The sequence below is a fragment of the Euprymna scolopes genome, chromosome 14 (genome assembly GCF_053919585.1).
Source record: "Euprymna scolopes isolate OS-2025 chromosome 14, ASM5391958v1, whole genome shotgun sequence".
Lineage (NCBI taxonomy): Eukaryota > Metazoa > Mollusca > Cephalopoda > Sepiida > Sepiolidae > Euprymna > Euprymna scolopes.
Genome location: NC_136495.1, coordinates 88343550 through 88366036, shown reverse-complemented (window position 1 = coordinate 88366036; position 22487 = coordinate 88343550). Strand labels below are relative to the sequence as shown.

At 41.2% G+C, this 22487-nt stretch overlaps 2 protein-coding genes across 15 annotated transcripts in view; both read right to left on the bottom strand.

The window, feature by feature from the left end:
* The window catches only part of LOC145293152 (uncharacterized), a 589140-nt gene extending 573688 nt beyond the window's left edge, over positions 1–15452 (bottom strand). For 5 of the 14 annotated variants that reach the window (XM_080139584.1, XM_080139599.1, XM_080139596.1 and 2 more), the window contains exons 1-2: positions 15328–15424; positions 12873–12954 (exon numbers count right to left, since the gene is read on the bottom strand). The gene's annotated coding sequence lies outside the window, so the exon portion shown is untranslated. Of the gene's footprint in view, positions 1–12394; positions 12677–12872; positions 12955–15327 lie in introns of all 14 variants that reach the window. The other 9 variants (XM_080139585.1, XM_080139592.1, XM_080139598.1 and 6 more) reach the window with 4 other exon arrangements.
* A 4915-nt stretch (positions 15453–20367) lies between these two features.
* On the bottom strand, positions 20368–21045 carry LOC145292774 (uncharacterized). The gene has a single exon (XM_080138812.1). The coding sequence runs from the start codon at positions 21043–21045 to the stop codon at positions 20368–20370; it is 678 nt and encodes a 225-aa protein (XP_079994938.1).
* Between the last annotated feature and the right edge of the window lie 1442 nt (positions 21046–22487).

Sequence of the window (22487 nt, the reverse complement as noted above, 5' to 3'; positions counted from 1 at the left end):
TATTCACCAGAATAACGGACATGCCAACTTCTCAGGCCAATACCCAGTTATACAGTTGCGCTGATGAATCCGTTCAAAACGCAATCATAAATACGTACCCTAAGTTCTTCACCACCAACCCAGACAAACTGCTAGAGATGACAGAAGCATTGGTAACTCAAAAATCAAATCCCATGGTCCATCGGATGACATTTGCAGCTATATCACAGCATGAAGATGAACCCATCCAACAATACCTTGTTCGTCTTAGGTCCACGGCCATAGACTGTAATTTTTCATGCCCCAACTGCGATCACGACCTGTCCGACATTTACATCAAGGACCAATTTATCAAAGGGATATCGAATGATACGCTTCAGACCGATCTACTGGCAAAAGCCGGGTTGCTAAAAACTCTCAACCAAAATATTTGTCATGCTGAGGCATTTGAGTCTGCACTACGGGACCAAACCGCAATGACTGATACCTCAGACATAGCTACAGTCCGGATGTCAATGTATCGCAAAAAAAAAAAACACAGTGCTGTACAGACTAGCAGAGGCAATATTCGCACTAGCTCTACTGCTACTCACAACGATAACATTGCTGATAAAGAACCCCGTCAAACCTGCATAGGTTGCGGTAGTCACCAACACGGTACTCCAAGGACAAGTGCCCGCCATTTAACATGTCCGGCATGGAATCAAATGTGCAACACTTGTGGGAAACTTAACCATTTTTCAGCAGTGTGCCAGACAAAGAAATATCGCCCGGCAGTGATAAAGAGTTTTGAAGACCAAGAAGCTCCCATGAATACACTCATGGCCCATATCACATTCGATCAAATGAGGGGCACCATTATGACTACAGAAGGTGATCTGTTAACTGAAATAAATGCATCAGTAATCCCATTCTCACCAAAACCAGATCCCAGACGACCTGTCAATATCCCTAAGAGTTGTAGTACAACGCTAAAGGTTTTTCCCGACAGTGGTGCCGCCATTTGTCTTGGGGGACCAAAGCATTTAATCAAAATGGGCCTCACAGAGATTAGTCTTATCCAATCAAGAAAGATCGTACGAACAGTTGGAGGTTTCACACTCATGTGTCAGAGTTGGCTACCAGTTGAGTTTGTGGTCAGAGGGAAAACAACTAAACAAGCCCTCTACATATGCAAGGGCATACAACGGTTTTATCTCAGCAGAGCAGCCTGCATCGATGTGGGAATATTGCACAAACATTTTCCAAACCCTTTAGCAGATGTACATGAAGAGGTAGACACCGAGTCTAAAAAGGGTGTAGATCAATTGCCAAATCGCCCCAAAAACCTCCCTTTTCCCGCAACAGAAGATAACATAGGCAAACTTAAGAGCTGGCTCCTAGAAAAGTTTGCCAAAACGACATTCAACAAAGATGGGATATTTCCAGCCATGTCCGGCCCAGCTGCCCACATTCACCTCAAAGAGGGAGCAATCCCTAAAGCCAGGCATAACCCAATTCCTGTACCCTTCCACTTCAAGGAACCAGTAAGACAAGCCCTTTGGAAGGATGTAGAAAAAGGTATCATAGCTCCAGTACCCGTGGGTATGCCTACTGATTGGTGCAGTACTATGGTAATAACTGCCAAAAAGAATGGTAATCCACGGAGAACAATAGATTACCAACACCTTAACTCTCAATGCAAGCGAGAAACCCACCATACTGGGTCGCCATTCCAGTTGGCACTGCAAGTGCCACCTAGAACAAAGAAAACAGTCCTAGACGCTGTTGATGGATACCACTCGATTCTCTTAGACAAAGAATCTCAACCATTAACCACCTTCATAACTGAGTGGGGAAGATACATGTATCTTAGGATGCCTCAAGGATATGTCGCATCTGGGGATGCTTACACTCGCAGATACGATGAGATAATAAAAGATATCCCACGCAAGGTGAAGATAGTAGACGATACCCTGCTATATGACTCTAGCATTGAGGGAGCCTTTTATCATACCTTCGATTTTCTGCTCCAATGTGCTAAGAATGGAATTGTGCTCAACACCGACAAATTCCAATTCTGTCAGGATGTCGTACAATTTGGAGGCCTCCAGATAACTTCTTCAGGAGTGACCCCTTCTGAGTCCATGATACAAGCAATACAGGATTTTCCAGTCCCAAGGACAATTACTGATGCCAGATCATGGTTTGGGCTTGTCAACCAAGTAGCCTGGGCATATTCACTGGGTCCAGTTATGGTGCCTTTTCGGGACCTCGTCAAACAAAACTCCAAATTTGCTTGGAATCAAAACCTTGAAGACGCATTCAAAGATTCCAAGCGAGTTATAATTCACCTAGTCCAGAAGGGGGTAGCAACATTTGACAAAGACAGAGCAACTTGCCTTGCTCCAGATTGGAGCAAAGAAGGAATGGGCTTCCTACTCCTACAAAAACATTGCCAATGTACCATGCAAAAAGCCCCAATCTGCTGTTCCGAAGGTTGGCATCTGATATATGCCGGCAGCAGATTTTGCACGGATGCTGAGCGCAGATACGCACCAATAGAGGGTGAGGCAGCAGCAATAGCATGGGCATTGGAGAAATGCCGTATGTTCGTCATGGGTTCTCCAAACATCATAGTGGTCACAGACCATGAACCGCTGAAGGGGATATTTGGCGATCGTGATCTGAGCAAGATCCAAAACCCCCGGCTCTTTAGACTAAAGGAAAAGACCCTGAGATACAGATTTACCATACAGCATTGCCCCGGGAAGTGGCACAGAGGCCCTGATGCAGTTTCCCGCCACCCAGTGGCGATGGTGCAAGCCCTCCTCGATGTATTTCCAACAAAACCCTCTCAAATGGATATACTTGAGTCGAACAACATAAGCAACATAACAGAGTCAACAGCCTTAATAGCAACATTTGCAGACAGCAGTAATATAGCCATGATATCACCAGACCTAATTCGTTCAGCAGGTCGTGGCGATCAACAATATAACAAATTAATAGACACAATACAGCAAGGCTTCCCAAAAACACGTAATCTCACTGCGCCCGAAATCCGTGAGTATTGGGAGGTGAGGCACCGCCTTAGCACTGACAATGGTCTAGTATTGTTGGATCGAAGGATTGTCATCCCCAAAACACAACGAAAAAAGGTCCTACACTGCCTGCATTCTGCACACCAAGGAGTAGTCGGCATGAAAGCACGTGCCAACGAATCTGTGTACTGGCCAGGGATGGATGCATCAATCCGCAGTATTAGGGCGAATTGCATGGTATGCTCAACCATCGCACCTAGTCAACCAAGGGAGCCTATCATTCTAACACGATCCCCAGAGTGGCCATTCCAACAAATCGTCATGGATATTTTTTATATTGGAGATCACACATACCTTGCCTGCGCAGATAGGCTAACTGGTTGGCTAATTTTATACCGCCTAGAATCAGGTCACACTACTACAACCAAATTGATGTCCATATGCCGACAACTGTTCCAAACATATGGTGCCCCAGAAGAACTCAGCACCGATGGCGGCCCACCTTTCACTTCCAGCACGTTCCAAGAATTTCTGAAAACATGGTGTGTTAGGCACAGATTATCTTCTGTTGCGTATCCCCAATCCAATGGCAGGGCAGAGCTCGCAGTAAAAACTGCAAAGAGGATTGTGAAAGGAAACACAGGCCCCCACGGTTCCTTGGACAATGACAGTGTTGCCCGGGCCATCTTGCAGTATCGGAATACCCCAATCCAAAGCATTGGCCTATCACCGGCCCAATTATTACTTCACCGTCGACTACGTGACTCCATCCCATCACAGCCAATCCTCTACAAGCCTCATCCTGAATGGGTGTCAGCGGCACAACATCGCGAGGAAATGCTCCACCACCGCAATGCAAAAATAGTAGAAAGATACAATAAATATACCCACAACCTTCCACCATTACAAGCTGGTGACACTGTAGCCATCCAAAATCCAGTCAATCGCAGATGGAACACAACGGGCAAAATCATCAGTTCCCTACCAGATCGACAATACCGAATCAGGGTTAACGGATCCAGAAGGATCACACTTAGGAACCGCCGTTTCCTCAGAAAATGCGAACTTAAGCCTACACCAACCCCAATACCAAGTGCAGCACTAGGACCAACAATTTCCTCAAGCGATACTACATTCTTGCATATCCCACTATCTCCCTGTAATAGCACATACACAGCAACCAAACCCCAACAACAAACCACACATATATCCCCACGCTTTCGATCAAGGATTCCCCGAGCTCTTTCTAGGTTACTACCACACAACAAACTAGGCCTGAAAGAGAGATACACCTCTCACACAACCCAGCCTACTCGTGGGGGGGGGGGAGATGTAGAATAATCAAAAGAACTGTGTTAGTCAATAACACACAACAACAACAACAATAATAATAATAGCAGCAACACTTACCAAGGGTTCAGCTCATGCACAAGACAGACATCAGATTGAGCTGGACTGAGGGCTTGTATTTATGTACAAGCATATCCAATCAGGTGATTCAGCCAATCACAATCCAAGGAATAGACTGGCCCATGTGTGCACAATGGAATCTCCCATTGTGCCATAAATAGTTCTCCTCTTTCATGAGAAGTAACTTTAGTCTTTGTCTGACTACGACTTCATCGTTCGAGTTACATGGTTAAAAATTTGTTGGTTCGTATATTGTTATTCTGCGCGTTATATTGTTAATATTTTGTTATCACCTTGTTAAATTTGTTATTGCTTATCTTCTTCTTCCCCCGGCACCACTTTTTCAATTACCGGACTCTTTTTTTTTATTTTTTTTTTGGACTGTTATCTTTCTCTCCTCTTGTTATACGCCGGCCATGGCATCTGCCAGCTGTGTGCCGACGTTTGAGGTGAAGGAAGATGAGGCATCAGGTGGATGGACAAAACCACCAAAAGTAAAAATTGACGTGGTAAAATTTGTCAAAGACGCAAAGAAATGCGTTGAATTTACGACAGAAACTGGTATTAAGTTGGAACGTTACAGGAGTTTGCTAAGAGGACTATTTCTCTATTTGTAATAGACCGCAAAACAAAAAAATTAATAAGATCAACGAAAGATGTTGTCACCAAATTAATTGCATCAGCAGGTTTAAGAGCTGAGCGAATTACAAAATGTAAAGGATACAACACATGGGCAGCTCTTTTTAAGACGGAAGACGAATGCATAGCTATGACAAAAAAAGAAATCATTACCAATGAGTACGTTCTGAGGATGGAATACTTAGGAAGGCGAAGAACTACAGTGTCCATTTTTGAAGTTCCTGGTGCTGTCCCCGGGGAATACCTAGCCGCTTTCTTACTTAAGTTTGGGGACATAACCGGAATAGAGGAGGACCATTATAATGGAGTATGGACTTTTGACATTCTGCTTAACGCAGAAGCATTTTTACGTATACCATACTACCTGGAGGCTGGTGTAGAGAAGCTGCCAATCGTGGTCGCAGGCAGAAGACCAGCATATTGGATATGTGGGGAAGTCGGCCATCTCACTTACACATGCCCCAAAAGGAAGCCAGCTGTAAAAATTATCCCTACAAATGACCGGAAAATAGGTTATGTAGAACCTAAGGACAATTCCCAGACACCAGCAGAAGAGAAAAACGAAATCACACCTGAAGAGTTTGAAAAGACTTTTAATTCAGAGAAACAATCCCCCAAAAAGAAGGACAACTGGACACTCATCCCTCTTTCAAAAAAATCCCCACCCAAGACTTATGCTAAGTCCCTCTCTAAAGAAGAGAAAATTGAAATTAGAACAAGTAAAGACCCAGGGGGCAATAAATTCAAAACCCTACTTAAACTAAAAGAGACTCTTGATGAGAAAAGGAGAAAATCTGAGGAGAAAGAGTTCCCTGAATCCCTTTTCCCTGAAAAACCGACCTCAAAAGAAAAGCAAATCCCTCGCAAAGCCCCCCCCCACTTACTAAAGCTTCTCTGCCCACTAGAGACACCAAAATGACATCTCTAGGTTCCCCCTCCAAAAAGACCCCCAAACCGTCACCATTCTGCTCGCCAAACAACACACCCAAGAACACCCCTCCCCCTTCTCCAATGAAAACAGACATGCCCCCTCCTCCCCCCTCAGATAAGAAAAGACATAGAAGCCCCTCTGTAGAGACTGAATCAAGAAAAAAAAAAACAACCCTTCTTTAATGGGAAGGATGTGTGCAAGATCACGGCGGAAGTAGAGAACATAATGAAGTCCCATAGCAGGAAAGAATACAGAAACCTCCTCGCTTTCAAATCATACCAAAAAAAAGACATTACTAACCCTGAAAATTTTAAAACAAACCATATACTAACAGTTGTCAGGAAACGCGAGGAGGCCAAAGGACTATGGACTATGCTGGAGGAAGCAAACTCTGCTTTCAACCTTTATCCTCCAGCAGCCTATTTCAACGACAACGATTTAATCGAAATTAGAAAACGATGTGTTGGACGGGTCCCCATCAAACTCCATCCTTCACTTTATAGGGCAGTTAAACTAACCTTCCCCCTAGACATCGGCGGTCTGTCCCCTGACGGGTCTATCACCACTGAGATGACCACTGGATCATTGGGGACAGCTGTCGGTGTCTTGACACCGTCTATGTTTGATTAGGTTTCTCAACCCTAAGTAACTCAAGATGGCTTCCTTAAGATTAGCTAGTTTAAATGTCCGAGGGTTGAGGGACGCCTCTCGTAAACTTCGAGTTGCACGCGACCTTCAACGCCTTGGTGTGGATATTTGTTGTATACAGGAAACTCACTTCATTCCTAGTGATTATCAGGGTGTGCTCCTCAGAGACTTTCAGCTCTATTCAGCACATTATGATACCCATGCAAGGGGGGTTACCTGGCTAGTTAAGCGCACTCTTGATGCGTCGTGTGACCCTATTTATGCAGATCCAGAGGGAAGATTGCTCGTTCTAGATGTTACCGTAAAGGATGTGGCATTTCGTTTTATTGGGGTTTATGCGCCCAATAACCATGCTGAGCTAGTTTCCTTTTTTCGGCGAATCGAGCCTTTCATGAATTCGTCTCGACGGTTAGTTTTAGCGGGAGACTGGAACGCGGTCCTGGATCCCGAGTTAGATCGCGGGGTTAATACCAGAAGGGATACTAATCAGAACCGGGATGCTAAAGCGTTTCGAGGCTTTGTCGACAAGTTTGATCTTGTCGATAAATTTCGGAACGAAAAACCCGGGGATTTAGCATGGACTTGGACAGGTAGACGCGGCTCCGATTCGGTGCAACTTTCGAGTTACATCGATCGGTTCTTAGTTAGGAGAGTCGACTTAGGGCTTTTAGACTGTCCAAGTTTTCATAGTATAGTTTATTCGGACCACAGGCTTGTCCGGGTTCGAGTAAACTTAGATAGTGTTAAACCTAGGATGGCTAGTTACTGGAAGTTCAACACGTCGTTGTTCGATGTGAAGGACTTCCGGGAACAGCTTCTACTAACAATACAGAGGGAATTGACGGGGGCTATCATCGGGAATAAGTGGTGGGGCAACCTTAAAAAAGTCATTAGGTCCTTCGCTGCTGATTTTAGTCGCCGGCTCAAACGTAGTTCTAGAGCAGCGAAAGCGGCGCTAGAAGATAGATTAGAAAGGGCGGTGGAGGAGGGGGATAGTGCTAGCTATACTGTAGTTAAGGCTGAACTGGACTCCTTGGATAACAGGGAGGACCAGGGAGTATTAGTTAGGGCTAGATTAAAAAGAGCGGCAAACGAGGCAACAAACATGGCCGAGTCATTGCGTGCGGAGGAGTTTCGACGTTCTGCAGATCGACACATCGCCAGTGTCACATTGCCGGACGGACGAACCGTGACTTCAAACGACGGAATCTTGGAGGGTTTTCGGACTCATTTTCAGGAACTTTTTACCAAGGAGCCCGGTCTGACTATTGAACAGTTTGACACCTATTTAGCCGACTTTTCTCGCCTGGAGGCGACCGAAGCAGCTAGGTGTGAAGGTAGCATAAAAGAGGAAGAAGTCATTGAGGCCTTGAAACAGGTCGGGCTAGACAGGACCCCTGGGATAGATGGTCTGCCCTACGAGGTGTATTTGAGGCTGTCGCCCATTTTTATCCCTTTGCTGACCGTACTTTTTAACTCCTGGTTTAGGAACGGGTGCATACCTCAGTACTTTACCAGGGGGATCATTAAATTGTTACGCAAAGATAAAAATGGAGGGGATGGGATAGGTAATTTCCGGCCCTTAACGATGTTAAACACAGAGTTAAAGATTTTGGCCAAGATCTTAGCAAATCGTCTGCAGATTGTCTTACACCGTCTAATAAGTCCCGAACAGACTTGTTCTGTTAAGGGCCGGACGATTCAAGACAATTTGCACACGATACGCTTGATCGTAGAAAAAGTTGACACTGAAGCCGCGCTGATCAACTTAGATCAGTCCAAAGCATTCGACAGAGTAGACCATCGTTACCTAGAGGCTGTTCTTCGCTCGGCTGGGTTTGGTCCCCAGTTTCGCTCTTGGATTTGCCTCTTGTATGCCAACCCTGGTGCTATGGTAGAAGTGAATGGGGTGAGGTCAAAACCCTTCATGTTAACAAGATCGATCCGTCAAAGTTTACCGTTATCCCCAATGTTATATGTGCTGGCGCTTGAGCCATGTTTGCGCCAGCTTCGGGTGAATCCGGTCCTTCGCGGGATTACTTTGCCAGGTGGCTCTACCCCGGTAAAGTATACCGCCTATGCTGACGACGTGACTGTGCTTGTAACGAGCAGTGCCGAGATTAGAGTCGTTGACATAGAAACAAGTCGGTATGCCAAGGTCACAGGGGCCATAATTAACTACGTTAAGTCTATTGGCTTACGTATCGGTGCCTGGAGGGGTATGCCCCTTCAGGGACCCTTTGGTTGGACTGATGGGCCATGCAAGCTACTCGGCGTCTGGTTTGGCCCCGGTCTCCAGCTGGAGAAAAATTGGTCGGAGGTATTGGAAGCGGTCAAGGTCGCATCTCATTTGTGGGCCTTGAGAAATCTGTCTTTGAAGGGTCGGGCGGAGGTATGCAATTCTCATATCTACCCCCTGATCCTTTACCGTCTATCAGTACTTCCACTCCCGGAGACCACACTAGTTGATCTGGTGCGTGCTCTTTTTGCATTCTTATGGCGCGGAAAGCAAGCCATGGTTACTCGGGAGGTCTGTTACCTGCATCCGTCTGAAGGCGGTCTGGGTATGCCTAGTGTGCAAATACGTAGACACACTCTTAGGCTGATATACCTGGATCGAATGTGTACACCAAGTGAGGGAAACGGTGTCTTCTGGATAGAAGACACTAAGAAAGCCTTTCAGGCTTTGGAGAGTGTGCATTCGGCTAGAGGGGAGGCACACAAGTTGTTCCGAAACGAGTGCCCTTTCTATCGCGAGTGTCGGCAGGCCTTGAGATTTCTTCTACGGGTCCAAGAAAGCCTCTCTGACACCCAGCTGTTGTCTCGCAAGGCGCTATATCGGGCCTTAGTGAGGGGATCCGTTCGAGACGAAAAGATTGAGGAGTTCGGTTTTACGAAGGAGGAGCGCCGCTTAATATGGCCTTGGGCACCTGGGTCGAGCTGCTTCGATAATTACGAGGCATCACTCACCTGGCTGGTAATACGAAATGCCCTCTGGGTCGGCAAAAGACTTTACGCAGCGGGTTTTATGGAGACACCCAATTGTGTCCGATGCGGAGAATGGGAGGAAGACCTTGATCATGCTTTCTTCCACTGCGCCATTGTTCGACCGTTGTGTGAGTTAGTTGAAGGCTTCACGGTTCGCATGCTGAGCGAGCGTTTTTTTGTGCTGGAGTCGGTTTCCCCATGCTGCAACTGGGCACCGACCATGAAGAAAGAAGAACGCTATGTTTTTCTGTGTTTACTAGCAGTTATGAGAGGCGTGATTTGGACGACGCGACAGAAGGAGGTTTACGGAGGTGAGACCTTCACTGCTCCCCAGCTTGTCCTCATTTTCAAATATCGATTGAAAATGCGAATTAAGCTGGAGAAGGTGAAACTCACTCCTGTGAATTTCAACGACAGGTGGGTGAAAGTTTCGCGATTGTGTAAAGTGAATGGAGCTAATCTTGAATTTCTTTTTTGAGTGGCTTAGGTTTTTTTAAGGATTTTGGGTGACTTGATCAAACATAGACATGCATCGGACCTCCTAGAGTAGGCTAGTTAGGCATTTTTGTTCGATTTTTAACTTAGCTAGAGTATGCATGCTATCATCGCCCCAATCCCCTTTTTTTGGTTTTCCCTGTCCCAGCGTCCCTTTTTTTTTTTTTTTTTTTTTTTTTTCCTCCCACTTCGATAACCCCCAATCCCGGCCCCTTAGGTGACGGATAAACTGTTTTGCCAGAGATGTGGGCCATTTTTGTTGTGTTTGTATAAAGTCAGTTTTCGTGGGACCTACATCTTTTAGACTGGCAAAACTTTTTATCCGCCACAATTAGTAGTGAGGGGGTTCTTTTTACTAACCACCTTTTAGCATTGTATATTTTTCATCCAATTTTGTAAATAAGATTTTTATCCCCAACCCCCCCACATCATGTATATATATTTGTAACTTTTGGGGTTTAAGTAGGATGTCCACAGAGTGATTCTGGTGTTTTGGTGAAAGAGTCTAGTTAAGTTAACGTTATGTTAGTTAGGTCAACATTAACCCCCACCCCCCTTTTTCGGCCTTGTGCCACATTTTTATTTGTGTAATTTTATTTTATCAAATAAAATAAATATTAACTTTAGTCTTTGTCAAGTTATCCACAACTTGAACGCTGACCGAAAGTCCACTACACAATCCAACAGATACATCAAATTTGACTGCATACTCAGAAAGAGCACACAATTTTACATAAGAATGCCACGTTTCATGAGAATAGCTTGAAAAATAAATAAATGGTGGCGAAATTACCGAATTTCTTCAAATGTTGAGGTCCGTAATTTAGTCCAGTTTTTCTAAAGAAAAATGTCCACGGAAAAGCCTAAATTTTGTCACTTAAAATTCTCATAACTTTTGAACTACTGATGGTATTTGCATAATTCAAACAGTTTTAAGCATCTTTTACATAGAGCTATGCAAGTTGATAAAATATCTAAAACAAAACTCAACTTGTAATGCTATTGGCAGTGAAAAACTGGCAGCTGTTTTGCTTTTGCAGACGATGCAATGCTAGGTATATGGAACTGGATTTTTTGCTAGATCCCTCAAGCAAAACGGTACCTGGGTTGGTGCAGGACATTGATTTATTTATTGATGATAAAGATCTAATCAGATCAGGTGGCAAAATTGGTAGATCTCTCCACTTTAGCAAGATAAAACACCCCATTCTATTGGCAAAACGTCACTTACCAAGCTCATCATAATGGATGCGCATGCTAGGTGCCAGCACTTGGGGATTGCGTCCACTTTAGCGGAACTGAGACGTTGTGGGTACTGGGTGCCAAGAGTCAGACAGGCGGTTAAAATGATCCTGACTTTGTGCCGAAGGTACAATGCCAGACAGGTCTTGCCTCCCAATGTAGTTAACTTGCCCACATCCCATGTCGAACTGGAAGTTCCCTTCAAACAGACAGGAGTGGATTTCACTTGTCACCTTTGGGTTAGGCAACATGGTAAGGAGGTGAAAATGTACTTACTCATCTTCATGTGTCTCAGTGTCAGAGCTATAAACATCAACATGGTACCTGACATGAGTGTGTTGACCTTTCTGCAGGCATTGGTGCAGTTTACGAACCTGTATGGCATCCCATCTGCCATTTACAGTGATAATGCTAAAACTTTCCTAGGAGGTGGTTGGTTGTTTAAAAGGTTGATGCTAAACCATGATTACCAACAGAAGTTTGACTTCTGTTCTATCAAGTTCTGCTCCATTCCACTTTACTCACCTTGGGTGGGAGGTGTTTGGGAGAGGAGTATCCAGACAATTAAGAATTGTCTTTACAAGATGGTTGGTAGAGGTGAGATGGATTATTTTTCTTTACTTACCATCATATCAGATATCCAAAGAGCTATCAATAACCGCCCTCTGACATATCGAGAATCTGCAGCCTAATAAAAGTCCTGGTTACTTTTAGATCTGAACAATGATGATTTTGCCTCCCGCCTCCCACCCAGTTGAGAAAGGCTCAGGACAAGTGCCTGGAGAATTTCCACACTCTATGGTATAATGAATACCTGTTGAGCCTCTGGGAGAAACCCCTGGGGCATTCTAGAGTTCCCTTCCAAAAAAGGTTCAAGGTTTGGGGATGTATAAGGTGAGGAGTCAACATAAGCCTGGATCATTTTGGAGATGTTTTGCGGAGAGGATGGGGTAGTCAGGTCAGCAAGGGTAAAAGGGGGGGGGGGATGCAGTGCATATCCACTCATTAAAAAACCTATTCCCCCTTGAATTATCCTTACATGGAGATGATCAAGATGGATCCATATCGGCATCTATTGATAGGCCTGGGGATGAGATTAATGTTATTCCTTCTCAATCAACACCTGCCAATAAAGTAATTTGGCTTTGTCCTATATGTGGTTCTTCACAGGGTGATCAGAACATGATTTATTGCAACGGATGTGATGACTGGTGTCACTTCCAGTGTGTGGGAACTGAGTCTCCACCTCCTGCCAGATAGAAATGGTATTGTCCAAGTTGTGCACCCTGGAGACGGTGGCGAGATAGAACTAGCCTCCTCCCTGAATAATTAAGAAACAACAAAAAATAAAATAAAAATTATAATAACAGGTTAACTTTGAGTAAGTCCATGCGTTTATATTTTTTTGTTTTCCTCTATTTTCTCTTTTTTCCTTTCCTGGGGAATGTGTGAAAAAAAAAAAAAAAAAGTGGGGAGATAATGATTGCTCAAAGAGAGGGAGAGCGGTGTGCACTTACCTTGCTTACTAACCAAAAGAGACAGGGGTGGTGTTGGGGCACGCGCGTCGTTCGCCGGCAAGCAAGACTCACGGAAAAACCACTAAAGTGTAGAAGTACCAAAAAAAAAATATCGTAAAACTTGAATTTAACTTGAAAATAACATAGGGTAAATTTTCAGATTAGGTCCACCTCCACAATTTTCTTTTAAATGACGAATTTTAAAGATTTTCGACTATGCTGAATACGAAAATCGCTTGGAAATTTTGCAGAAGTAATTAGTTATCGAGATATAAAAAGTTGTATTATGCATTGTATTCTTTGGCGGCAATCTTTTTTACGCGCGTGCGCGCCATAAACAAATTTACTCTTCTATGACTGACACTGCACGCGCGTAAAAAAAGATGGCCGCCAAAGAATACAAGAAGTCAAAAACCTATAAAAGGTGGCTTTAAAAGAAAATTGTGGAGGTGGACCTAATCTAAAAAAATACCAAATCGTATTTCCAAGTGTAATTAAATTATTTTATGTTTTTTTTATTCAATTGTAAGGTTAAAGTATAGAATAGGTACAAAACACCCTCCCCATGTTAAGAATGGCTTTTTAAATAATCACATTATTTCAGCATGGATCAAAAAGTGCATTAGTACCCTTTCTTTAATCTAAAAGTTTGGAATCGATGAGATTAACGCGAATAAAAGAAAAAGGTGTAAATTGTAGAAATTAGAAGGGGGGGCAAGTCTAGTCTGCCATGTTTTTTCATGTTAGGAAAAAGGAATCAAGTAAATTTGATTTAAAAGTTATTGAAAAATATTCAAATAGTTAACAGGTGTGCAAGAATCAAAATTTTCTGTTAAAAAAAGTTTACAATTTAAAAAAAAAAAAACAGAAATAAACAACACGTTCTTAGAGAGCAGACGATTTGCATAGCACAACAAAAACAAACAAGTCATGAAGAACACTGCTTAATTTACGAAATGACATGGAAACATGGCGTGACGGATGTGTTACTGTTTACTTGCCTCCCCGCGAGGGCAGAGTTAGACATATGAATGAATTTCCATTTTTTTAAGTTCGAAAAATATATTTCCAGGGCAATACAAAATACGTTAAAACCCATCGAATATGCCAACGTCTGCCATGTTTTTTCATTTCGATAGTTAACATAAATTATGATTTATTTTCATGTTAGGAAAAAGGAATCAAGTAAATTTGATTTAAAAGTTATTGAAAAATATTCAAATAGTTAACAGGTGTGCAAGAATCAAAATTTTCTGTTAAAAAAAGTTTACAATTTAAAAAAAAAAAAAACAGAAATAAACAACACGTTCTTAGAGAGCAGACGATTTGCATAGCACAACAAAAACAAACAAGTCATGAAGAACACTGCTTAATTTACGAAATGACATGGAAACATGGCGTGACGGATGTGTTACTGTTTACTTGCCTCCCCGCGAGGGCAGAGTTAGACATATGAATGAATTTCCATTTTTTTAAGTTCGAAAAATATATTTCCAGGGCAATACAAAATACGTTAAAACCCATCGAATATGCCAACGTCTGCCATGTTTTTTCATTTCGATAGTTAACATAAATTATGATTTATTTTCATGTTAGGAAAAAGGAATCAAGTAAATTTGATTTAAAAGTTATTGAAAAATATTCAAATAGTTAACAGGTGTGCAAGAATCAAAATTTTCTGTTAAAAAAAGTTTACAATTTTAAAAGAAAAAAAAAACAGAAATAAACAACACGTTCTTGGAGAGCAGACGACACAACAAAAAACAAACAAGTCATGAAGAACACTGCTTGATTTACGAAATGGCATGGAAACATGGCGTGACGGATGTGTTACTGTTTACTTGCCTCCCCGCGAGGGCAGAGTTAGACATATGAATGAATTTCTATTTTTTTAAGTTCGAAAAATATATTTCCAGGGCAATACAAAATACGTTAAAACCCATCGAATATATGTCAGCCTATGTCACTATCACATATAGATTGGGTGTGTTTCTGGCAGTATTTTGTATAGTTTATTTTTGGTTTGAAGTCATTTTCTCAAACTTAACGTTTCCAACACGGAGCTCGCTGTCTTATTTCAAATATATCGATAAACACTGCATGTTTTTCAAACCGATTAAACATTTTACATTTTTTAAAAAACACTAAAAACTTATCCAGTTAGGTAGAAAAGTAAGTTATCTTGCCTTTCATAACATTTATTTGTTATATATTTGCTTTTTGACAACTTTTTAGTAAAACAAACTCGATCATTATATTAGGAACTTATGTTTTGTTTAATTATTTATTATAAAAATAAAATCCTTAAGATTTAGTTTTTTAATATAGGAACACGTTATGCATAAAAAGGTGGGGTGGGTTAAATAAACTATTACAGTATTTAATAGGAGTTAAATGCTGTAATAATCATAGAAACAAACAGTATATCTTAAAGGAAAAAGTATTTAAATAATACCTTTACGATTTACTCCCTTCAACAGAACTTTGAATTGAAAAGGAGCTCCCATGGTTTTTGACAGCTAACCGCCCATGCGCAGTCAGTGACACTGACGAACCGGAACCGGAAGTTGTAGGTTGAATGGCGTCTACTTTCTACAACTTCCGGTTTATTAGTTTATTAGTATAAACATTGAATTGTAAATGAATGGCATCTGTAAATTGCTTTTGTGCCAATCAAGGCAAACTTCGGCAATATTATCTGCAGTAACTTAAAATGTAAGCGGAATTAGACGATGATAGCCTAATTCTCGTCCCATTTCGTAATCGTTCCGAGTTGTTTCTTTTTAGTTTAAATGTATTAATATTTAAAAATTGGCAGATATGCATTTAAGGTTGAAAAATAGGGTATTCTTGCATAATTTGACTCGAATTATCGTGATTTCCCGTCGAGCCCGGATCGGTAGTTGTGTCAGAAATCTCGTGAAAAATAGTGAATAATTCCACCCCGTCTTTCCAAGCTCCTCGAAAAATGTAATTCAAGCCCTAATTTTTTTTTTTTTAAAGGACCAAGGTTTCATTTAAAAAAAAAAAAAAAAAGGTTTTAAACTTCGGACTTTACAGGTAAATTTCTAAAAAACACTACTTTTTTTGTTTTAAATTTGAATATATTATTTATTGACCTTTTCTCTTCAATTTTGGTGAGTAAATTAATTATTTACTTTTTAATAGACTAGGCACCGCCAAAAATGGCCGAAAAATCAAGTTGTTGTTGTTTTTTAAAACGAAATTACATTTAAAATCCATTATTTCTGAGTAACTTTTTTTTTTCCAGAAAGATAAAACCCTGAATTTTATCATATAGAAAACAGAATAATGTAAAACTTTTTCTACTATTTTTAATTAAATGTTAAATTTTCCCAAAAAGTTAACAATTGACATTTTGGGTTTGTATTACACACATAGATTCGAAAAAGTTGTCAAAAAACAAATATATAACAAATAAATGTTATCAAAGGCAAGATAACTTAGTTTTCTACCAAACTGGATATGTTTTTCGTGTTTTTATTCAATGTAACATATTTATTCAGCTCGAAAAACATACAGTGTTTACCGATGTATTGGAAAATTCAAGATGGCGTCTGATTCTCTCTTTAACACGGTAAGTTTGGGAAAAGGTGTTATAAATAAAAAAAACCGGTTAAAATACTGTTAAAAACTCGCTCAATATATGTTACCATGACATAGGCTGACATATATTCGGCGGGTTTTTAATAGTATTTTGTATAGTTTTTTATTTATAACACATTTTCCCAAACTTACGGTGTTAAAGAGGGTGTGAGACGCCATCTTGAATTTTCCAATACATCGGTAAACACTGTTTTTCGAGCTGAATAAATATATTACATTGAATAAAAACACGAAAAATATATCCAGTTAGGTAGAAAAGTAAGTTATCTTGCCTTTGATAACATTTATTTGTTATATATTTGTTTTTTTGACAACTTTTTCGAATCTGTGTACAGTAATACAAACCCAAAATAATTCCACTTATTCATACAGGCAACCAGTTACTTCGCGTCGGTCTAGAGTCTAGATCAACAATGTTTACGTTTGTGTTTAATAAAAAGCAAACTATGGAAGACCAGACAGGCCAAAAAAAACTTATTTTTCAGTGACGAAAATTTCAATGTATTATTAACGCCGAGGCTGGCCAGTACCAGATGGGTGACCATTTGTATGAGTTTCGTTTTTAATGTGTATGTGTGTGGGGGCCAGGCTCCCCAAAATGGGGGGGGGGGCAATTTAAAGCAGAATAAAAAAAATTATTTCAGCGCGTTTGGTCCACCATAGTCGAAAGGCGGCAAACGTTTTCAAACGGGATCGAAAAAATGATGCTATTTTTAACACAAAGGGCACAATATTTATCGAATTTTTTTTTTTTTTTTTTTGTATCGATTCTTCAAAGCATGCCCTGTTTAATAATGGTCATGCATTATTCGGCTCGCTAAAAAAAAAAAATTGTTAATTTATTTATCAAAGATTTTAAAATGGCTTTTATCGTATAAATATTTAAAAAAAAATGGCAAGACTGGAGATTGGGTGGAAATATAGTCTCTAACCCAAAATCCGATAAAAGGAACTACTTACTGTAGTCACCGGTACGTTGTCGTGACGACGAAATATAAGCTATAGCATATGTTTTTCAGAAGTTAACCGTTTTAAATAAGATCTTTTAAAAAAAATAAACAATATGAAAACTTTTATTTTGATCTTTTCAAAGATTAAATAATATGAAAACTTTATTTTTTTAAATGAGCAGATCTTTTAAAAAAAAAAAAAAAAACAATATGAACACTTTTTATTTCAAATTTTGGTGCTCATACATTTTTGATATCGCGCTATTTTAAAATATTTTTTTTTTTAGGTTAAATTCAGGATTCATATATATTTTTTTTATTTTAAGCTCAGAAAATCGGAATAAATTATCAGAACATATTAAAAAATATTTTTAAATATATTAATAGAACCTTGTATAATTTTAAAATATGAAAACCTTTTTTTTTTTCAATTTAATTTAAAATTGAATCACGTGATTATTAAACCACGTGAGTTATTATAAATGATACAAATTCATTAAACACGCGCCAGGTATTGCAATTTAAAAATTTTCACGTCTATTCTGTTTCATATTTTTTTGAAAAAATTATAATTTGTTCATTTCCATTTATTTTAAAGTGTATTCTCTCAATAATTTCCATTTATTTTAACATGTATTCTTACAATATTTTGGGAAAAAATTGAAATCTACTAATTTTCACGAGTATGGTAAACAATTTTTAATCAAATATGTACATTTGATGAAAGAAAAGAAATGCACTTTTGCATATTTATGCTCGTTAAAGGATGACACGATAAAAACGGCTGCCTCTTTGGGACTTATAATGAACAACAGTTTCTGCGACAAATGCGAAAAAACAGCAATTTTTCTATAAAGTTACAAAAAAGATAGATTCATTTGGAGATGTCCATCGTGTAGATCAGCCAATTCTGTCAGGAAAGGCTCGTTTTTTTAAAAAAGCCACCTGGAAATCCATCAAATTTTAATAGTAATATTTTGTTGGAGCCTAGAGCTACCACATGCTATGATCAGAAGAGAGATAGGTGATGGCGATTCTCACTGGATGAATTTCATCCGTGAGATTTGCGAGAAAGATCTCCTCAATCATCCAATTATGCTTGGTGGGATTGACGAAGGAAACAAGCGGAAAGAAGTAGAAATAGATGAATCCTACTTTTTTAAAAGAAAGTATAACAGAGGACGAGTTAAGAAGAGTGTCCGGGTGTTTGGAGCCGTCGATCGGGGCTCGAATCTATGTAATATTACCAGAGTCGAAAGCAGGGATCGGGACACTCTATTCCTGATAATTAATTCGTGGATCCTACCAAGGACACGGATTTTATCTGGTGGATGGGCAGCCTATAAAGGCCTGGACCACTTCGACCATGGAAAGTATTACCATGACGAAATCATCCATGAAAAAAACTTTGTTGATCCGATCGACCCGTCTATACACACCCAAACCATAGAAGGTTTATGGTCACACAAAAATTAATTTCCAGCAAAGAATCAATGACCGCTCAGATCAAGAAGGGAGCAATGCACTTACCTTAGGTTGCGAAAGAATTGCCCCCTTCCGCGACGTAACCGTCTTGTAGTATCTTCGCCAGACGAAAGTGGAAAAGATTTACTTTCAATCACCGGCAACTGAATCAATTTGTGGTGAAGAAAAAAAGAGAGAGAAGACAAAGGAATCTCCCCTCTTATATAATGGAAGGATCAGATGATTAACTATCACGTGATCTGGAGCCTAAAATAAAACTTTAAAAGGGTGAATAACAACAACAATTCTTCTTGGTTAGTATTCAAGGTAAGTGCACGCCGATCCTTCTCTTCTCGAGCAATCATTCATCCTTTTTTTCACACAATCCCCAAGAAAGAAAAAAAAAAAAAAAATGCGTGGAAAAACAAAGGATATAAAGCCATGCAATTACTTAATATAGTTAACGCATTAGTATTTTTTTGTTTTATTTATTTATTTTTTTTTTGGAGTCCCTAACTATTCTGGGAGGAGGCTAGACCTACCTCGTCGTCGTCTCTTAGGTGCACAATCCGTACAATACCACTTCTGCCTTTCTGGAGGTGGAGAAACAATTCCCACACACTTGAAGTGACACCAGTCATCACAGCCGTCACAACAGACCATATCCTGATCACCTTGCGGGGAACTGCACACACGACAAAGCCAAATCACCTCTTCTTCCTGGGAAGGAGTCGATTGAAGGGAAACTGCACCATCGACCGATGCAGGGATGGACTGATCCTGACTCTCGCTGTTTAAAGAGAGCTCAAGTGGAAAGAGGTTCTTCAATGAGTGAATGTGTGTTGCATTGCCCCCCTGCCTTACCTTTGCAGACCTTACTACACCATCCTCACCATAAAACATTTCCAATATAATACCGAGAACCCAAAAGGGTCTTGGTTTAAGAGGACTTTTAACTAAAACGACATCTCCGACCTTAAGCCTGTTTCGGAAAGGCACCCTTGAACGGCCCAGGGGCTTCTCTCTGAGACTTAAGAGGTATTCATCATACCATAGTGCTCTGAACTTCTCCAGACACCGGTTTCGTACCTGCATGGTCCTGAGAAGCCTCTCTCGACTTGGAGGGAGGTGGGAAGAAAAATCTTCCTCATTTAAACTCAAAAGTAGTCCAGGACTCTTATTGGGCCTCAGAAACATGTTTGGAGTTACTGCCTCCAGCTCAGTCTCCGCAGATTCTCGATAAGTTAGAGGGCGGTTGTTAATTGCCCTTTGTATATCCGATACTATGGTTAGTAACGTGAAATAATTTATCTCACCTCTACCAATCACCTTATGCAGACAATTTTTAATTGTCTGAATACTCCTCTCCCAGACCCCTCCTACCCAAGGCGAAAATAGAGGGATAGGACAGAATTTAATCAGACACAAGCCAAACTTCTGTTGATAATCGTGGCTCAACACAACCTCTTAAATAATCGCCCACCTCCTATGAAGGTCTTAGCATTGTCACAGTAAATGGCTGTTGGAACACCATGGAGGTTTGTAAAATGTACCAAAGCCTGCAAAAAGGACAACACGCTCATGTCTGGTACCACCTCAACATGTACAGCCCTGACACTGAGACAGGTGAAGATGAGTAGATACATCTTCACCACCTTAACCCCTTCCTTAACCCAAAGGTGGCCTGTAAAATCTACTCCCGTGTGTTTGAAGGGAACCTCCAGTTCAACACGTGAAGCAGGCAAGCTGGCCACATTGGGGGGCAATACTTGTCTGGCATTGTACTTGCGGCACAGTGCACATGAAGCCAGGACTGTTTTCACTGCTTGTCTTCCCTTGGGCACCCAGTAACCACACCGTCTTAACTCTGCCAGAGTGGATGCAACCCCCAAGTGTTGACACCTTGTATGCGCATCCATTATTATAAGCCGAGTTACTGGGTGATCTTTTGCTAACAGAACAGGGTGTTTAACTTCCGGGTCGAAATGGAGAGACCTTGCAATTCTGCCACCTGACCTGATAAGACCCTCACCATCAATGAACAGGTTGAGATCACGTACCAAACCCGGAACTGTCCTACCTGAGGAATCCCGCAGGAATGCTAGTTCCTCAGCATATCTCTGGCGCTGCATCGTTTTCATCAGCAGAATGGCTGCAAGCCTTTACGTGTCAACTTCTAATCGACACAGCCGATGGATGAATCTGAGGACCAAGGAAGTCACTCTCAATAGCTTGGTAAAGGAAGAAAATCTTTCGAGAGGAAGAACTGTAGGTGGTTCCTTTCCCTGTAGGATGGCAGCATTCCAAGAAGAACGGGCCACCACTTGGCTGTGCTGGCTGAGGCATGGCAACTGCTGTGCAGCCCATGGACTGATCCCGCTACTTAACCAATCCGGACCAGTACACCAGAATTGAAGGCAAGCCTTGAACCTTTTCAAAGTTAACCCCCTAGTGATCAAATCGGCAGGATTCTCAGTTGTTGAGACATAACAAAATGAGGGGGAGAACCCTAGTGTGGCTTCCAACTCAGTACTCATCTGTTGGATGTCCTTCAGTCTATTCCGGGCAAAGAGGTTTCTGCTTACAATTGTTCCAGAAATCAGTCAAGAGAGGACCACCTGCGAATCTGTGGCTACATGAATCTCAGAGGGAGAGAACCCTCCAAAATTCCTCAACAAACTAGGCAGGCACCGGAGAGCCAAAAACACGGCCATAAGTTCTAAGGTGAGTAGAGTTTTCTTTTTCAAGGGAGCCACCCTAGCTTTTGCAAACACCAGACCAGATTGGCAATTTTGCACTACATATGCTGCGAAGCCATATGCCTCTGGAGATGCATCGCAGAAAAGAAAAAGTTTGCCAGTCTCATTCTCGCTGAGTGCTCTTCTGGGGAAGGAGACGGTCTCCAGCTCAGAGAGATCAAGGGAAAGCTTCCTCCATAAGGACAAGTATTCCGGTGGGACCGTTACATCCCATCCCAATCCCTTCTTCCAAAGTTCACTCAACAAAATACGGCCACGTAACGAAACCGGTAGGCACAATGATAACGGGTCATAGACTCTAGCTGTCTCACTGAGGATCCGTCTCTTTGTAAAGGTACTAGAGTCGCACTTAACAGCTGCTACACCAAAAGTGTCTGAGAGAGGACAGTATCTATATCCGAGCACCTTCTCCCATTTGTTGCCATGGTCACTCAGGGAACCATGCTCCTGCATTTTGTTTCGAATCGCCACATGGTTAGAATTACAGGACTGCAGTTCGAATCCTCCCTGACGCAATCGTTCCCAGGTGAGTGTATATAACCGGCACAGTTCATCAGGATCATCGTGCGACATAACCAAATTATCCACGTAAAACCGATTCTCCATCATGGATCTACAATTATCCATGGGAAACTGCGCTGTATGGTATTTAAGGACATAATTTAATATAAATGAACTAGCAGCATACCCAAAAATAATTGTGTTGTATCTGAAGCAGCGTAGGCGACCTCCTTCTTTTAGGAAAAAACAGAACTTATTCCTGTCCGATTCAAGCTTCAGGCAGATCATTAAGAAGGCCTTCTTAATATCTGCTA